Source organism: Dryobates pubescens, chromosome 22 (assembly GCF_014839835.1).
Source record: "Dryobates pubescens isolate bDryPub1 chromosome 22, bDryPub1.pri, whole genome shotgun sequence".
NCBI lineage: Eukaryota > Metazoa > Chordata > Aves > Piciformes > Picidae > Dryobates > Dryobates pubescens.
Window position 1 is genome coordinate 10,509,747 of NC_071633.1, and position 14,477 is coordinate 10,524,223.

General features: G+C 41.1%; 1 protein-coding gene across 1 annotated transcript in view; it reads right to left on the reverse strand.

Moving 5' to 3' along the window:
* The window catches only part of SWAP70 (switching B cell complex subunit SWAP70), a 37,383-nt gene that overhangs the window by 21,638 nt on the left and 1,268 nt on the right, over nucleotides 1-14,477 (reverse strand). Inside the window, exons 2-3 of the mRNA XM_009905108.2 lie at nucleotides 6,333-6,473; nucleotides 1,420-1,593 (exon numbers count right to left, since the gene is read on the reverse strand). Coding sequence (XP_009903410.1) covers nucleotides 1,420-1,593; nucleotides 6,333-6,473 — 315 coding nt within the window. The remainder of the gene's footprint in view (nucleotides 1-1,419; nucleotides 1,594-6,332; nucleotides 6,474-14,477) is intronic.

Sequence of the window (14,477 nt, forward strand, 5' to 3'; positions counted from 1 at the left end):
GGGGCATGCTTGGTGAAGAGGGAGCAACTGAGCAACGCTGACACCCAGAGCTGGCAAGCCTGCAGCTGCTAACCACGCCAATACATGGCTGTGAACTATCTACCCTCAGGTAAGCCAGGCTGCGCAGGGGAAACACAGTAACAAATCACAGACATGGATTTGAGTCTCAGTTTTGACATTTATTAGCAGCTCTGACTTTCTACCAAAGCTAATTCTGGCACCAAAAAAGAAGCAGTCTTAGCTTTTATAACTATGATCCCTGTCTGCCAGAGATGACTGAAAAAACAGGAAAGCAGGCAAAAAGAACGCCATATTTCATGGAAATACAGCATGACAGGTAGGGCCCTGTCACCACCCATCTGGCAAAACCAGAAACATTGCAGAGAGTGAAAAGCCTCCTGCTAAAAAAAGTGAACGCTAAGGCAAAAACCAAGCAGTTCCTTTTGATAGGGGAGTTATCTACTTTATGGTTTGGCACAGCAGCTTGGATTCCAACAGTTATGTTTTAGTGGCACATAAATCATTTTGGTTTGATCCCTGACTGTTCAATCATTTTCAGATATTTATTAATTGCTATGCTAGTGCTGAAATGCAAACCCCTGGGATGTCTGCATGCAGTTTTGCAAGAGATTATTCATGCCTACAGTTCTTTCTGCTTCTTCCCTTGTCCTGCCCCAAGGGGAAAATAGTGGAGATACCAAAATCCTGTTCTAGAGTTAAAATACCTATTTGAACCTTGCCTATACTTGTACAGGAACTTAAAGTATAATGAGATCTCTCTAGTATTACTCCTTCAGCCATTTTAAGCAAGAGTGTTCAGGTGGTGGCTGCTTTTCATCAGAAACACATCATCAGAAAGGTCTGTATTCCTTTTCATCAGCAGGGTGACACAAGACTGAAGATTCATCTAGCAAGTCACAATAACAGAGCAAAGAGTAGAATATTTTTTTCAGAATCACACTGATGTACTAACTGGGTACAATTTTCATCAGATATAAGCAAACACAGTGATTGAAGATCACATACTTGCACTACTCATGAGTGAAACAAGAATCTCAACAGGTCCTAGTGCTAGTACTGGAGCTAGTCTCTTAGTACCACCAGTCCTCCCTAAAAGGAAAATACACTGTTTACTGGGGAGCAAGCAGTATATCCAGTATAGTCCAGGCTGTTAAAATGACAGGCAAGTATAGCCATCAGTATCTAAAGTATCTTGTTGGAATCCTGGCATATGTACATGGGGGGGGAGGGAACAAAACACCGGAGGCCTTATTTGTATTCCCCTTAAAAGAGGGGAGTACAATTTTGATAGTAAACAATTATTTTATCTTAAATCTCTGGAAAAGAGCAAACATTACCATAGTTCATTTGGGACATTAAGTAAAACAGTACTGAAGAGCTTAAGTTTTTGTTTCTTACCTCCTCAGGAACAATGATTAAAGGGTATTTGTCCTCCGATAAGAAGTTAAAAATAACCCACACTTTAAATGCATCTTCATCACTTAGCAGTGAAGGACTTTTAGAAAGGTTCTTTTTAGCACAGAGAGTCCAGCACATCCTGTTGAATTCAACTTTGTCAAAGTTTCCTTGAACCTAAAGTGAAGAAATTGAACCCAAAAAATTGAATATGCATGAATGACATAGAATGACAGAGCAAGTTTAACAGGCTAAGTCCTACAAAAAGCACTGAGAAAATTCTATTTTGTAAGAAATGCCCAAAAAGAGCACTGTAGTAACCTAGTCTGACTTCCTCCATGGGGTCAACTAAAAAACTTCTTCCAGCAAAATCTACATAAAACCTTCAATTTGTGGTCTAGTTAATAATATCCTGACTTCATCTAAAGGAGGCTACACTACATTCTGCATTTCTAAATCATCTTCATAACTCTCTTTGTTCCTACAGGCTCTTCTGCTGGACTGAGTTACTGAGATTTGAGATAACAAATGTAGAACCCAATAAAATCCAATCTACATGTGGATACACTAAAAGCAATATTGGAACATTAGCTAGGAAAGACCTCTAATAGTTTTTCTACTTCATGTTACTCAAACATAATTCTTGTAGGACATTCATATATATGTAACTATTTTTTTCTCAAATACTAATCCACTTGAAACCTTTTTCTTAGACTTGCAAATCTTCACCTTACATATAAAAATAATCCTTGTTTTTGTTATCCTTCATCATACCTAGCAACTATACATACCCATCTGTGAATTATTTACATACACAAAAGCTTTCATTTCCTCTTTTCTTTTTAAACCCTCATTTATGCTGAAGATGAAATCTATTTCTCTCCCTACAGCTCAGCAATGTTGTTTCTTGACACAGGCATGCTCTGCACTGTAATGGAAATCCCTTGAGATTTCAGAAAGCATGTCTAGGAAACAAGGTTCTTGTATCTCTTGTGGCAATGACAGCAGTAATGTTCGGTAACGTTTTCTTATGACAGGCCAAATCATGCACGAGATGCTTCAAGAAAACCAGTGCAAACTGCATTATTTCCTCTTACTCAGTCTGGTAATTGGTCAAATATAGGGAAGGCTGAGCCACAGTCATTAAGTCAAAGACAGACTAAAACAGTGGATGAACTGATGTGGTCGGAGGGGAAAATAAAAAAAGACAGAAGTAAACAGGAAAACAACCCCATACCAGGAAGCACTTTACAGTAGCACTTCCAGTGCTAAAAGTGAGACAATGAAAGAAAGCCATAGACATTGCATACTTCTAGAGCAGGCCCCCAATGTAAGTGACAATGCAAGATATCAGCTACAGGCTACAACTGTCCTGTGAAGAAGGTAGAAACTGTAGAAGCTGTAGCTGCTAAAGCCCCACGGTTGGAACCCTGGTTATCACACAAGAAATGTGTCTTAACTGGAACCCTAGCAAACACCCTTTGCAAGAAGCCAGGTTTCCTTTTCCTCCCTTCAATTTGCCAGCACCTTATTCCTGGGCTATTTTTGCTGGAGCTTTTCCCTGTCTTTTTTTTTCCATCAATTTCACATAGCAATGCCAACGATTCCTGATACCCATGTTCTACAAGTACATTTTCATGAGGTGGGAAAGGAAGGAAGGTGAAAATATCACAACTAAACCCAAACTGCTGTAGAACCAACTTCACACTACAGAAGTCACAGCTGTGTTACTTTGGCTTCCTCGACTGGCAACACTCCACTGTACATAATAATTACTCTGGATTTATGACAGATTTTAAAATATTTGATATACTTGATACACTTGAAACTTATTTGCAAAAGTACTAACAGTTAAGAAACTGTAAAAATAGAAATTTTTCAAACAGGAGGAATTGATGGCAAAAAAAAAGAGCCCAAACAGTTACAAACCCACATACACATTGCTTCTTCACGACACTAACAAACTAGATATTTATAAAAACAGGTTAGATCAAAGACTATTCTGGTGTTTAAAGAGAATTACTCAAAATATCTTTAATTGCAGCCCGACTCTACTATAAATCACAGCATCAACAAGGTTGGAAGAGACCTCAAAGATCATCAAGTCCAACCTGTCATCACAGACCTCATGACTAAACCATGGCACCAAGTGCCACATCCAATTCCCTCTTGAACACCTGCAGGGATGGTGACTCCACCACCTCCCTGGGAAGCCCATTCCAATGGCTAACAACTCTCTCAGTGAAGAACTTTCTCCCCACCTCAAGCTTAAACTTCCCCTGGCGCAGTTTGAGACTGTGTCCTCTTGTTCTGGTGCTGGTTGCCTGGGAGAAGAGACCAACCCCCTCCTGGCTACAACCACCCTTCAGGTAGTTGTAGATAGCAATAAGGTGTCCCCTGAGCCTCCTCTTCTTCAGGCTATACAATCCCACCTCCCTCAGCCTCTCCTCGTAGGGCTTGTGCTTCAAACCCCTCACCAGCTTTGTTGCCCTTCTCTGGACACGTTCAAATTTTTCAATGTCCTTCTTAAACTGAGGGGCCCAGAACTGGACACAGGACTCAAGGTGTGGCCTAACCAGTGCTGAGTACAGGGGCACAATGATTTCCCTGCTCCTGCTGGCCACACTATTCCTGATGCAGGTCAGGATGCCTTTGGGCTTCTTGGCCACACTGCTGTCTCATGTTCAGCCAGCAGTCAATCAGCATCCCCAGGTCCCTCTCTGTTTGGGAGCTCTCCAGCCACTCCAACCCCAGCCTGTAGCACTGCATGGGATTATTGTGACCAAAGTGCAGCACCCAGCACTTGGATTTGTTAAATGTCATCTTGTTGGACTCTGACCATCTGTCCAGTTGATCGAGGTCCCTCTGCAGAGCCCTTCTACCCTCTAACAGATCAACATTACACTAATGTCATCTTGATGTGAAACTAAAAGATTTATTGCACAACTGAGAAAGCAGAATTTCATTTCAGCCAGGATACTCATTCTGTTTGCAACCTGTGCGAATATAACACAATTCTGTTGCTTACTTAATGAACAAATCTTTGTACAAGATATTTCACCCATGTGCTAGTATGCTTTTAAATATAATTTGTCCAAATTATTCAAAGTCACCATGTCATTTGGAAACTTCTACAGCACTCCACACTTACTCTATAGCAACCTTCACTTTTATTTGTGAATCTGGCCAAATGATGATACAGGCAAACGAATCGACCCCTCCAACCTTGAAACTGCTTAAACTCAGAGAGATAAAGACATCATCCATAAAAAGACACCTACTTTTCCTAAGAATTTTCATAAAATAATAAAAAAGAAAAATGCAGCAAAACCTATACAATTTTCTAGATATGTAATTTCTACTAATGTGCTAAGTGTAGCCTACCATCATCAATACCTTTCCAAATAACTCCAAAACTAAGGAGAAGCAGAAAATATTTGTCTGGAGCACTAGTGGTCAGATGAGTTCCAAAAATACAGGCATTGGCAGTATAACGAGCATTCACTGAGCTGCCCGGAAGATGAGAGAACCTGTGGTTCAGAACAATGTCCTCCTTTGTCTCCCTGTATTATGACATTTCCCTGCTATAAATCAGGCATGTTGTGAAACACCACCATTACCTTCGTTGAAAAGGAAACATTTTCAAGTGGTCTTAGAAGACATGCACCATAAATAATGGAACATGCTGAAATATGGTTATGAAACCAAGTAAAACAAATTATGAAGATAATAGAGGCAAGCAACAGCTTCCTACTGAAAGGGATTCTTACAGAACAAGAACAGATTTTGCTTCAGATGCAAGAAAATCCTCAGTACATCTATCTGCCAAGTAACAAGCAGCACAACACTGGAAAGCATCAGTCAGGAAACACTGATTATTCAAACTATTTATTCAAATCCCCTGCTTGGATGAAGAAAATTATTTGCCTCATTAAACTACTGACTTGTGCCTTTCTTGATGATTTCTTGGTTCTACACATAGAGTCTTTATTACAGGGCAAGGCAGCACTAAAAAATATAAAAAGCTACTACTGCATTTAAGAGTACAATACAAGGTACCTCAAAAGGTTACAAAGTCCTCTCAGAATTGTAAATCACAGTTACGTAGGTTTTAAAGCAAATCTAAGGATTCATTCTTTAATTATTTCCCCTCCGTTTTCAAGCAAAGTATCTTGAGGTCAAATAAACCTCCTGAGTAGGTTGCTCTTGTTCCAATCAATTAATTCACCAGAAGATGTATGACTGGAAATTAAGAGAACTTCCTCTGTATTCAGGGGTATAAAGCACCAGTCCTTATTTAGTAGCTTTGCATAAATTAATAGCATTTGTTCTACAATTGCCCCATCTCAAAGAACAGATTATGCGTTGGAAGAATGACAAAAAAGAAGGGGGTTCTTGTTTGCCTTTGTTTGTTTGTTTTTAACAAAGGAGACATACTATGAACCAGTGATTTCATCCCAATTCGTGTTCTCTTTCGGCACGAATGTAAAGTCATCGCTGAAAGATGAGATGTCACAATCAAGATCTGAAGGGATCTATTCATTCAAATACCTTCTGAATAGACATTAAAGGTAATTTTGCCCTTCCTCTTTGCAAAGGAGACTATGTCAATAGTCTCTTACAGCTGCTGTATAACATGAGACAATCTATAGCTTCAAGACATTTCCAAATAAATTCAAGCTGAGGTGCTTTATCAAGATGAACACAGCTTAGATGATGACCATATTTCACAGGAATCTGAAACCAAGGAGAGAAAAAAGTAGACAACCTTTCCATGTTAAGGCACAGGCTCTTCAGAGCACCCACCCCATCACAATCAGAGTGTCTTCACACCAGTGTTTCCCACATCAAAGTCAAGATGCTCTAGTACAAAACTTGATAAAGAGAAAAACTGGACATGATAATTCAAAACTTACCTTTTCCAAGATGAATTTGTTTAGATAAGGCATGTAACCCTGATTGGAAACTGGTCCTTCATCATCATCCCTAAAGTGCTCTTCCAAGGCCACTGGATCATGGGGAACATTTAATACTGTGCACAAGTTGTGAGAAAGGACCTAAGGACAGAAGAAAAATCAGGGAAATTGCTGTCAGCCTTAACCATGCTGTGTGCCCTCCAGTTCAGACCTGTGACTTACACAAACTGACCCCTTTGTGTCAGCATAAGTTCTATCCTTTGGTTTTTTGATAAAAAACAAAATGTAACTAGTTAACTCCAAGGATTCAACAGCTTCAGACAACTGCAGGTTTAGAGAAGCAACACAACAATCACAGGCAGGTCCATCCCGACAGAAGTGCAAACACAGCTTCAAAGGCTACCTTTTGTACACATAGACTTACACATTTGAAAACCAGCAGAGACCCACAGAAACACCAAAGTAATATTTACAGAGTGAGATTAGACAGCTATGGAAAGCAACAACAAACACCTAGCCTTTGAAATTATAGATATTTACTACCTAGTGAAAACTAGGAACAAAGAAAACAACTCACTATGTACCTCTAGTTTACAAAGAATTGACCACTCAAATTAAAGTGTGATTTCCCTCATCTTGTTTCTTTTGGGTTGCTTTTCAGCATTCACTTTATGCTTCAGTTAGCAAAGGAAAACTAATGTTATAGAAAGGGGAAGGCTTTAGGTGTGCTTCTCAAATTTTTATTTTAAAACAGTATTTGCATGAATTATGTCAACAGTTTAACACCCACCAGCATTTATGAGAAATGACCTTCAAGAGGCGGCTACATGCTTGATTAGTTTTAAGGAAGTACTACATTGCTGAAAAATAACTGCTAGCCAACTTATCTCAGCCTCTTCATCTTAGGTTAAGTTTTGCATGCCCAAATCAAGGCCTTGGTCTCAACAACAGGAAGGCAAAGCCCAGGTAGTAGTGACTGCTGTACCACCAGCACTTTCCTAGGAAAGGCTAAGCACCATCTCTTTTGTTGTTCACACTGTCTCAAGTCAGGTCAGTCCCGTAAAACTCTGGCCACTGGGTCTTAAACACACTGTCACTCAAGAGGCCTCTACCCTTGGCATGATGCAGAGTTAAGTCTCTGAAGACGATGTACCAGCCACACGAACTGGGCTAAGGATTTAACTTCACATGCCCAGGAATAGTCTGCAGTGAAAAAATGTAACTAAGAACCAATGTCAAAAATACAGGTAAAACAGTATTCATCAGAAGTAAAACAGATTGCATCTCCTGGAAAGGCATGTGGCTGTGTTTTGGGGGTTTTTTATTAAAACAACAACTAAATGGCACAGACTGCAACTGAATTTTGGCACAGTTTACTTTTTCACTGTGCAGAATTTTAAAAAATATATGTAGTAAAAAAGAAGTGTGCAGAAAATTTTAAAGCAGGTCTATTTAGGTAAGCAGACATAAAGAAGTTGAGATGGGGTAGCTACAAAACAAGAAGTGAAAGTCTGAAGTCATCAAAGCCTAGGAAATCAAACCCTTGCCACACACTTAAAATGTCTGGGCTTCCCTCCTACTCCTAAAAATTAATGTACATTTACTTTGCTTATGTATGATAAGAAGACATGCAGAGCCTAAGCACTTGTTAGCAACAAATCCTACAAAGATGGCCCAAGATGCAAGTTCAATTCAGAGGAGAGTTCTTCACAACATACCTCCAAGTGACACTTTCTTTTACAAAAGCACGTTTTTCCAGGAGAAATACACATTTTCATTACCATATGCTACTACTAAGTCAGTGCAGCTAACCAGGTGCAAAACTTTAAAAACAGAAAACCAGCAGCATCAGTCATACTACAACAAAAGCTGTTATTGCCCAAAGTAGCAAAGCAGTAGTAAGAAGTGATCCCATTTCACACTACCCTCTAATAAAAGTACATTTCCCTTCAATCTATCTTTATTTTTAACCATCATTTTTGTGTCCATGTGATTTACATAGGGGAGAAAAACCACTGTACTATCATGTGTGTTTCCCCTTCTATTTAAGGCTTCTGTTATTATTTATAGAAAACAGGGATTCTTCAGTTTGAGAGATGATGACCTCAATTTTCCAACCAGACTGTAGTTGTTACTGCTGTAACTAAAAAAAAAAAAATACTCAGATAATAAAAATATTCTAAAAGCATAACTGATCTACACTTATTACCAAAACAAAAGTTTCAGTAGACACTTTCTCATCATGTTCTCTCTACATCTTTCTCTTTTCCCTTTTTAGCCCTCTTGCTGTGCTTGGTTTGTCAGAAACCTAGGTGGTTTTCTGCATCAACCAACCAATTTGCCAGGAAAGAATTCCACTTTCAATCATTTTATAAGATCCGCCTTATCTGGGATCTCTCCCGTGCCAGAGCTCTCTTTTCATAACTCAGGAAATTCCTTGGTGCCTGCCAAAGCCTGCTATTCTCTAACACAGCCAAGTGCCAGCTGAATTCTTCACTTGCAGGGTAAGCCTGAAAAATTCTACACTGAGGTCTCATTTTGTTTTGTTCTCTCAAATCACATTAGCTGGACCATGATATACTCTGTTTTAGTGATCAGTTAAAAAAAAAAAAATGAAATCTAGCCAAGTACTATGCTAATTGGGGGGGGTGGGGGTGGAATCGCCTTGCCCTGCAGAAGCTCTGTCAACCATGAGGAAGTTTTGCACCACTAAGGATTATTCCCCACCATGCCCCCAGGGTTGCTAGGCAGCTTTTTCTTTCAGCACTCATTATGCTCTAGATGCCACGTTTAACAATCTACCTTCATGCCAGAGCCAACTCCTACCCTACCCCAGAGACTCATCTCTGTGCTGCAACAAATAGGTACAGTGGTGGTCGCCAAACTGTAGTCCATGAGACAGTGCAAGCGGTCTGCAAAGGGTCCACAGAGCCAGTGCACCCTTGGCAGAATCTTTCCATTTTCAATGAAAAGTCTTGTCAGAAAGATCCCTAGTGGTGCCCAGGAAATACTGGAGGTGTTCTGCTCTAAATATAAATAATTGGGTGAAACTAGCATGCTGAACTTTAACAAAGGCCATTATGGACTTTGGATTTACTTTATTTGTGGCCAGTCTCATGGTGCCTTCTCTGACATCATGCTACCCAGTTCTACCCTGCCACAGCTGCTCCACTCTGAGCTCCCATTTTCCAAAACATTGATCTTCCTATAGAATAGACCAGGTTGGAAAAGACCTTGAGGATCATCAAGTCCAACCTGTCACCCAACACCATCTAATCAACTAAACCGTTAAACCTTGTCACCAAGTGCCTCATCAAGTCTCTTCCTAAACACCTCCAGTGATGGTGACTCCACCACCTCCCTGGGAAGCCCATTCCAATGGCCAATCACTCTGTCTATGAAGAACTTCTTCCTAACATCCAGCCTAAACCTCCCCTGGTGTGGCTTGAGACTGTGTCCTCTTGTTCTGGTGCTGGTTGCCTGGGAACAACCCCCACCTGCCTACAACCTCCCTTCAGGTAGTTGTAGACAGCAATAAGGTCTCCCCTAAGCCTCCTCTTCTCTAGGATAAGCAACCCCAGCTCACTCAGCCTCTCCTCATAGGGCTTGTGCTTCAAACCCCTCACCAGCTTTGTTGCCCTTCTCTGAACACATTCCAGCAACTCAACATCTTTCCTAAACTGAGGGGCCCAGAAGTGGACACAGGACTCAAGGTGTGGCCTAACCAGTGCTGAATACAGGGGCACAATGATTTCCCTGCTCCTGCTGGCCACACTATTCCTGATGCAGGCCAGGATGCCATTGGCCTTCTTAGCCACCTGGGCACACTGCTGACTCATGTTCAGCCTACTATCAACCAGTACCCCCAGATCCCTTTCTGTCTGGCTGCTCTCCAGCCACTCTGACCCCAGCCTGTAGCACTGCATGGGGTTGTTGTGGCCAATGTGTAGTACCGAGCACTTAATCTCATGCCATCAGACTCTGCCCATCTGTCCAGCCTATCAAGGTCCCTCTGCAGAGCTCTCCTACCCTCTAACAGATCAACACCTGCCCCCAGCTTGGTTTCATCTGCAAATTTACTGATGATGGACTCAATACCCTCATCCAGATCATCAATAAAGATATTGGAACAGGATGGGACCCAGCACTGATCCCTGGGAGACACCACTAGTCACTGGCTGCCAGCTGGACGTGGCACCATCCACCACCACTCTCTGGGCTCGGCCCTACAGCCAGTTCCTAACCCAGCACAGAGTGCTGCTGTCCAAGCCACAAGCTGCTAGCTTGGCCAGGAGTTTGCTGTGAGGGACAATATCAAAGGCATTGCTGAAGTCCAGGTAGACTACATCCACAGCATATTGAATTGTTAGCATCTGAATAGTTCCATTTAACCTTGTCCATAAAAGTGATCTGGGTTTCTAAAGGAGAAAGGAAGATCTGCTAGACTACTCAGTGCTCAGCAACAAAAATTTGGCCAGATGATAGCAGGAGGATTAACAGGGCAGACTCAGCCTACAATGGATATTGTCAGTTTCTTCAGTACTTTTTTCTCTTTCTTTTCTGTCTTTCAGGAGAGTGTTCTCCCTCCCCCATCCCTTTTTAAGATTTTAAACGGTTGGCATGGCACATCCAGACAGCTCCATTCACTGGCTTCATGTGAATTCATTCCAAGACATTTTTGGCTCATCCCTCCCTGACATCCATGTCAGCAGCTAGCCAGCCAAAATAAGGCTACTCACCAGTACATTCCCTTTTCATTTTTTGACCAGTGTGGAAGCCAGCATTGTATATGCCCCTCGTCACAGGCACAAAACCTTTTCAAGCATGGTACATCTAAGCATAAAGTTCCTTGCATCACTGTGTCTCCAAGGTACAGCTTCATTCTCTATTCAGGTAGCAAACACTCTCATAGTCTCATTACTTAATATCAGGTTCAGTGAAGCAACCTCTTTCCCAGGTGGACAAACATATTCAAGCTCAACCTCCACCAGCTCAGGTTCCTAACATTAGCACCCATTGCTCCCATCACCTCCCCACTCCTTCACTTTCTCCATTCAGCACCCACAAATCCTTTATCATCATTTTTGACATCTCACTCTTCCTCTTGACTTCATTATCAGCAGATTCCTATTGGCCCTCAATCACATACTGATTGCCAGCTTGCACCTGTCCGTTGCCCAAGGAATTGCCTTTCTGCCCTGCAGCCTTCAGTCACTAGGAAGAGCTCCCAGTAAATGCTCTCCATCTACTGTACGTTCCCCCTCTACCTCTGCTGCAAGACCAGTCAACCAAATCTCAAGGACAAATGTTAAGGGATTACCGATTCACTGGCAGCTGCTTCTCTCAAGCACAGCACTGATGCAGAGAAAAAGTTCAAATTATCAAAACCAGGTAATCACAGAATTAAAAAGTCAGGCAGCCATGAAGAGTCTGCTTTGAAACCAAGACAACCAGGATGCAGGGTCCCTGAGAGCTGAGTGCTATAATTAGTCTCTAAGTTAACCACTGCTGGCATCAACTGTGGGCATTGTTCTTAGAAATTTGGGTAGCAATTCTAACAGAATGCAAGAGTGATCACGGACATACTGATAGATGATAAAACCAGATGTAACCTTTAGTTGCCTTCAGCTGATTATAATAGCATTATAATATGAAAAACCACACCTCCTAGCTATAAAAAGCCCCCTACCCACATAGGCCCCTTAACCCTCTGAGTATGCATAGTGAATTTAGAAGGAGCTGTATCTTTAAGATTAATCAAGAAAGAAACTACCCAATGGCTAATTACTGGGTGCTAGCATTAGGCATAGCTAATATACTTTATCGTATAACTATCTGCTGGGAATTCCAACCAGTATACTAGCTTTGGGGAATTACCACCTGGCACCCTCTTCCGTGAAGAACATGAATAAAACAAGTATCTTGACACCGTCTGTTGATTGGTTTTTGCACAGCAGGTAAAGAACCCAGAACTAGGACAACAGAATCATGGTTCTGTTGCTTCCCAATGCCCCCCCCCCCCCCCCCCCTTCTAGCCTACAAGCTGCCTTGGTTTCCCAGCTCTTCTGGAAGAGGGGCATCCCTCCTCTCACACCTTAAAGATGATTCCTCATGGCTGCCCCAATCACTTCTGAGCCTCATTAATAATGTCAGAGCACAACTATCTCATAGTGAGTCATAATGACTAATTTCCTTCAATGTTGTACAAAGTCAATTGTCCAGCTGGGGTCCTGCCCACTTGTCACAGGCTCTCAACCTTTCCAGTGCCTTGCCACATTGTTTGAGGTCTTCCTCTCCATTCCAATCATCCTTCTTGCCCCAGTTACACCATTCTTCCTCTTCCTATTGGCCACTGACTTCCCATTTCGTAGGAGGGCAAAATGAAGAGGCATAATAATCCTACAACATCCTAGATATGATAAAAAAATAGTTTAAATTTTCTAAGCTTGACTGGTAACTTTGGTCACCTAACATATTATGGGCCTGAATGAGACCGTATTTTCACAAAGTGATCACTATCCATGTCCTTCAGGTACCAGTGGCAGCACACAAAAGTGAACAAAACCAGCCAAAAATCCCACTGTCAATGCAAAAACAAGTCACAAAACCATGTAGGAAGAGATTCCAGAGAGAGTGTAAAAACTAAGTGGTACATATTACTTCCAAGATCCAATAACACACATCGTACAAGAAGCACTGCTGTCTGCTAAGAGTAACTACATTTAAAACTAGTGTTTCAAGATCTGGGTGAAAAGCCAACTGAATGTCAGTACAATACAGAAACTTTTAAAACATGTCAATTTGGAAACTGTAGTTTGTGAGAAAAATGAACTTGGATTTAAATATTGGAAAGCAAGTGCACATTGCTTGTGCTCAAACAACAGCAGCAGCTATAACCACATACACAAAACTCACACTAGCCTTGCTATAGAAGCATCTGAAACTACTAAAACACACTGACAAAATCATGGTTGTATCCATATTTAAAAGGTGTAATTTAAGACTGCAATACACAAATATTCCTGCTGATGTAGAAAAACAGGTAAAAAAAAAAATAGCAAACATAACAGTAGAAATTCTGAACATTACTAATTAGGCCAAAACAGTCAGTGGATACTGGAAGATGATAATATTGCAAGTTACACAGAGGACTGATTTGACTATCTCTTCTGTCAACAGCTCAGGGCAAAGATACCAAAGATAAAAGATACCAATGGATAAAAGACATCTTATGAAATCCTTACTATTCCAAGCAAGTCCTGATTTTCCCTCCATGCTTTCACTGTTTCTCCAGACTGCAAAACAGACCCAACTCACTCACCTCCACCCCTTTGCTCTAGATTTATGTAAAAACAATGCGTGATGCAAACCCTTAGTAGGGCCTTAGCTACATAACACACATCATTTTTTCTCATAGTATATACTGTATCAGTACATACTACACATAATGAAAATGATTTATTTTTATGGAAGGCTCCAAAACCACGTCTAGAACAAGAATCTAGAATTAGATCTCTTTAACAACCAACACATTATACTTAAGACCTTCTGTGCAGTGTGATGGCAATACTTCATACTAGATTATACAACTCAAAGATCTGTGGTCAGCAAGTTTTTACTGAGGAGGGAAGAATTCCACAAGTTATGACAGTGCATGCTGTTCTCAGAAAACAAATTTATTTTTACCAATTTTTTAATATTTTTTTTAATAACAGGAGTTTTATATTAAATGTATTTTTCTAATGCCACAGATCTCTACTAACCTGTTTATCTCCAAACCTCATATCTCCATTTTATAGGGGTGCTGTATCTTCCCCATGGTAACATGGACGAGAAATACTTTAATGTGGAATACCTTCTTAGTGCAAAACAGCCCTAAATCAATCAGACAAGAACTTCTGTTTCGCTCTCCTGTCTACCCCTTCTGCTGCATCCATGGGGAGTCACTGCCACAACGTACACCTTTCCTTCCTAGCAGGACTATCAGTTTGACAACTCATTCATCGCTTGCCACAAAGAGCCTGTGGAACAAGATCTGGGACCCACACGTTTTCAGCTTGAGATCACAGTCAGGTCAGGCTTCTTGCCTGACTCCTGCCCTACAGTCACTTCTGACTGAGTTGGGCTGTATCTCACAGCCTGATC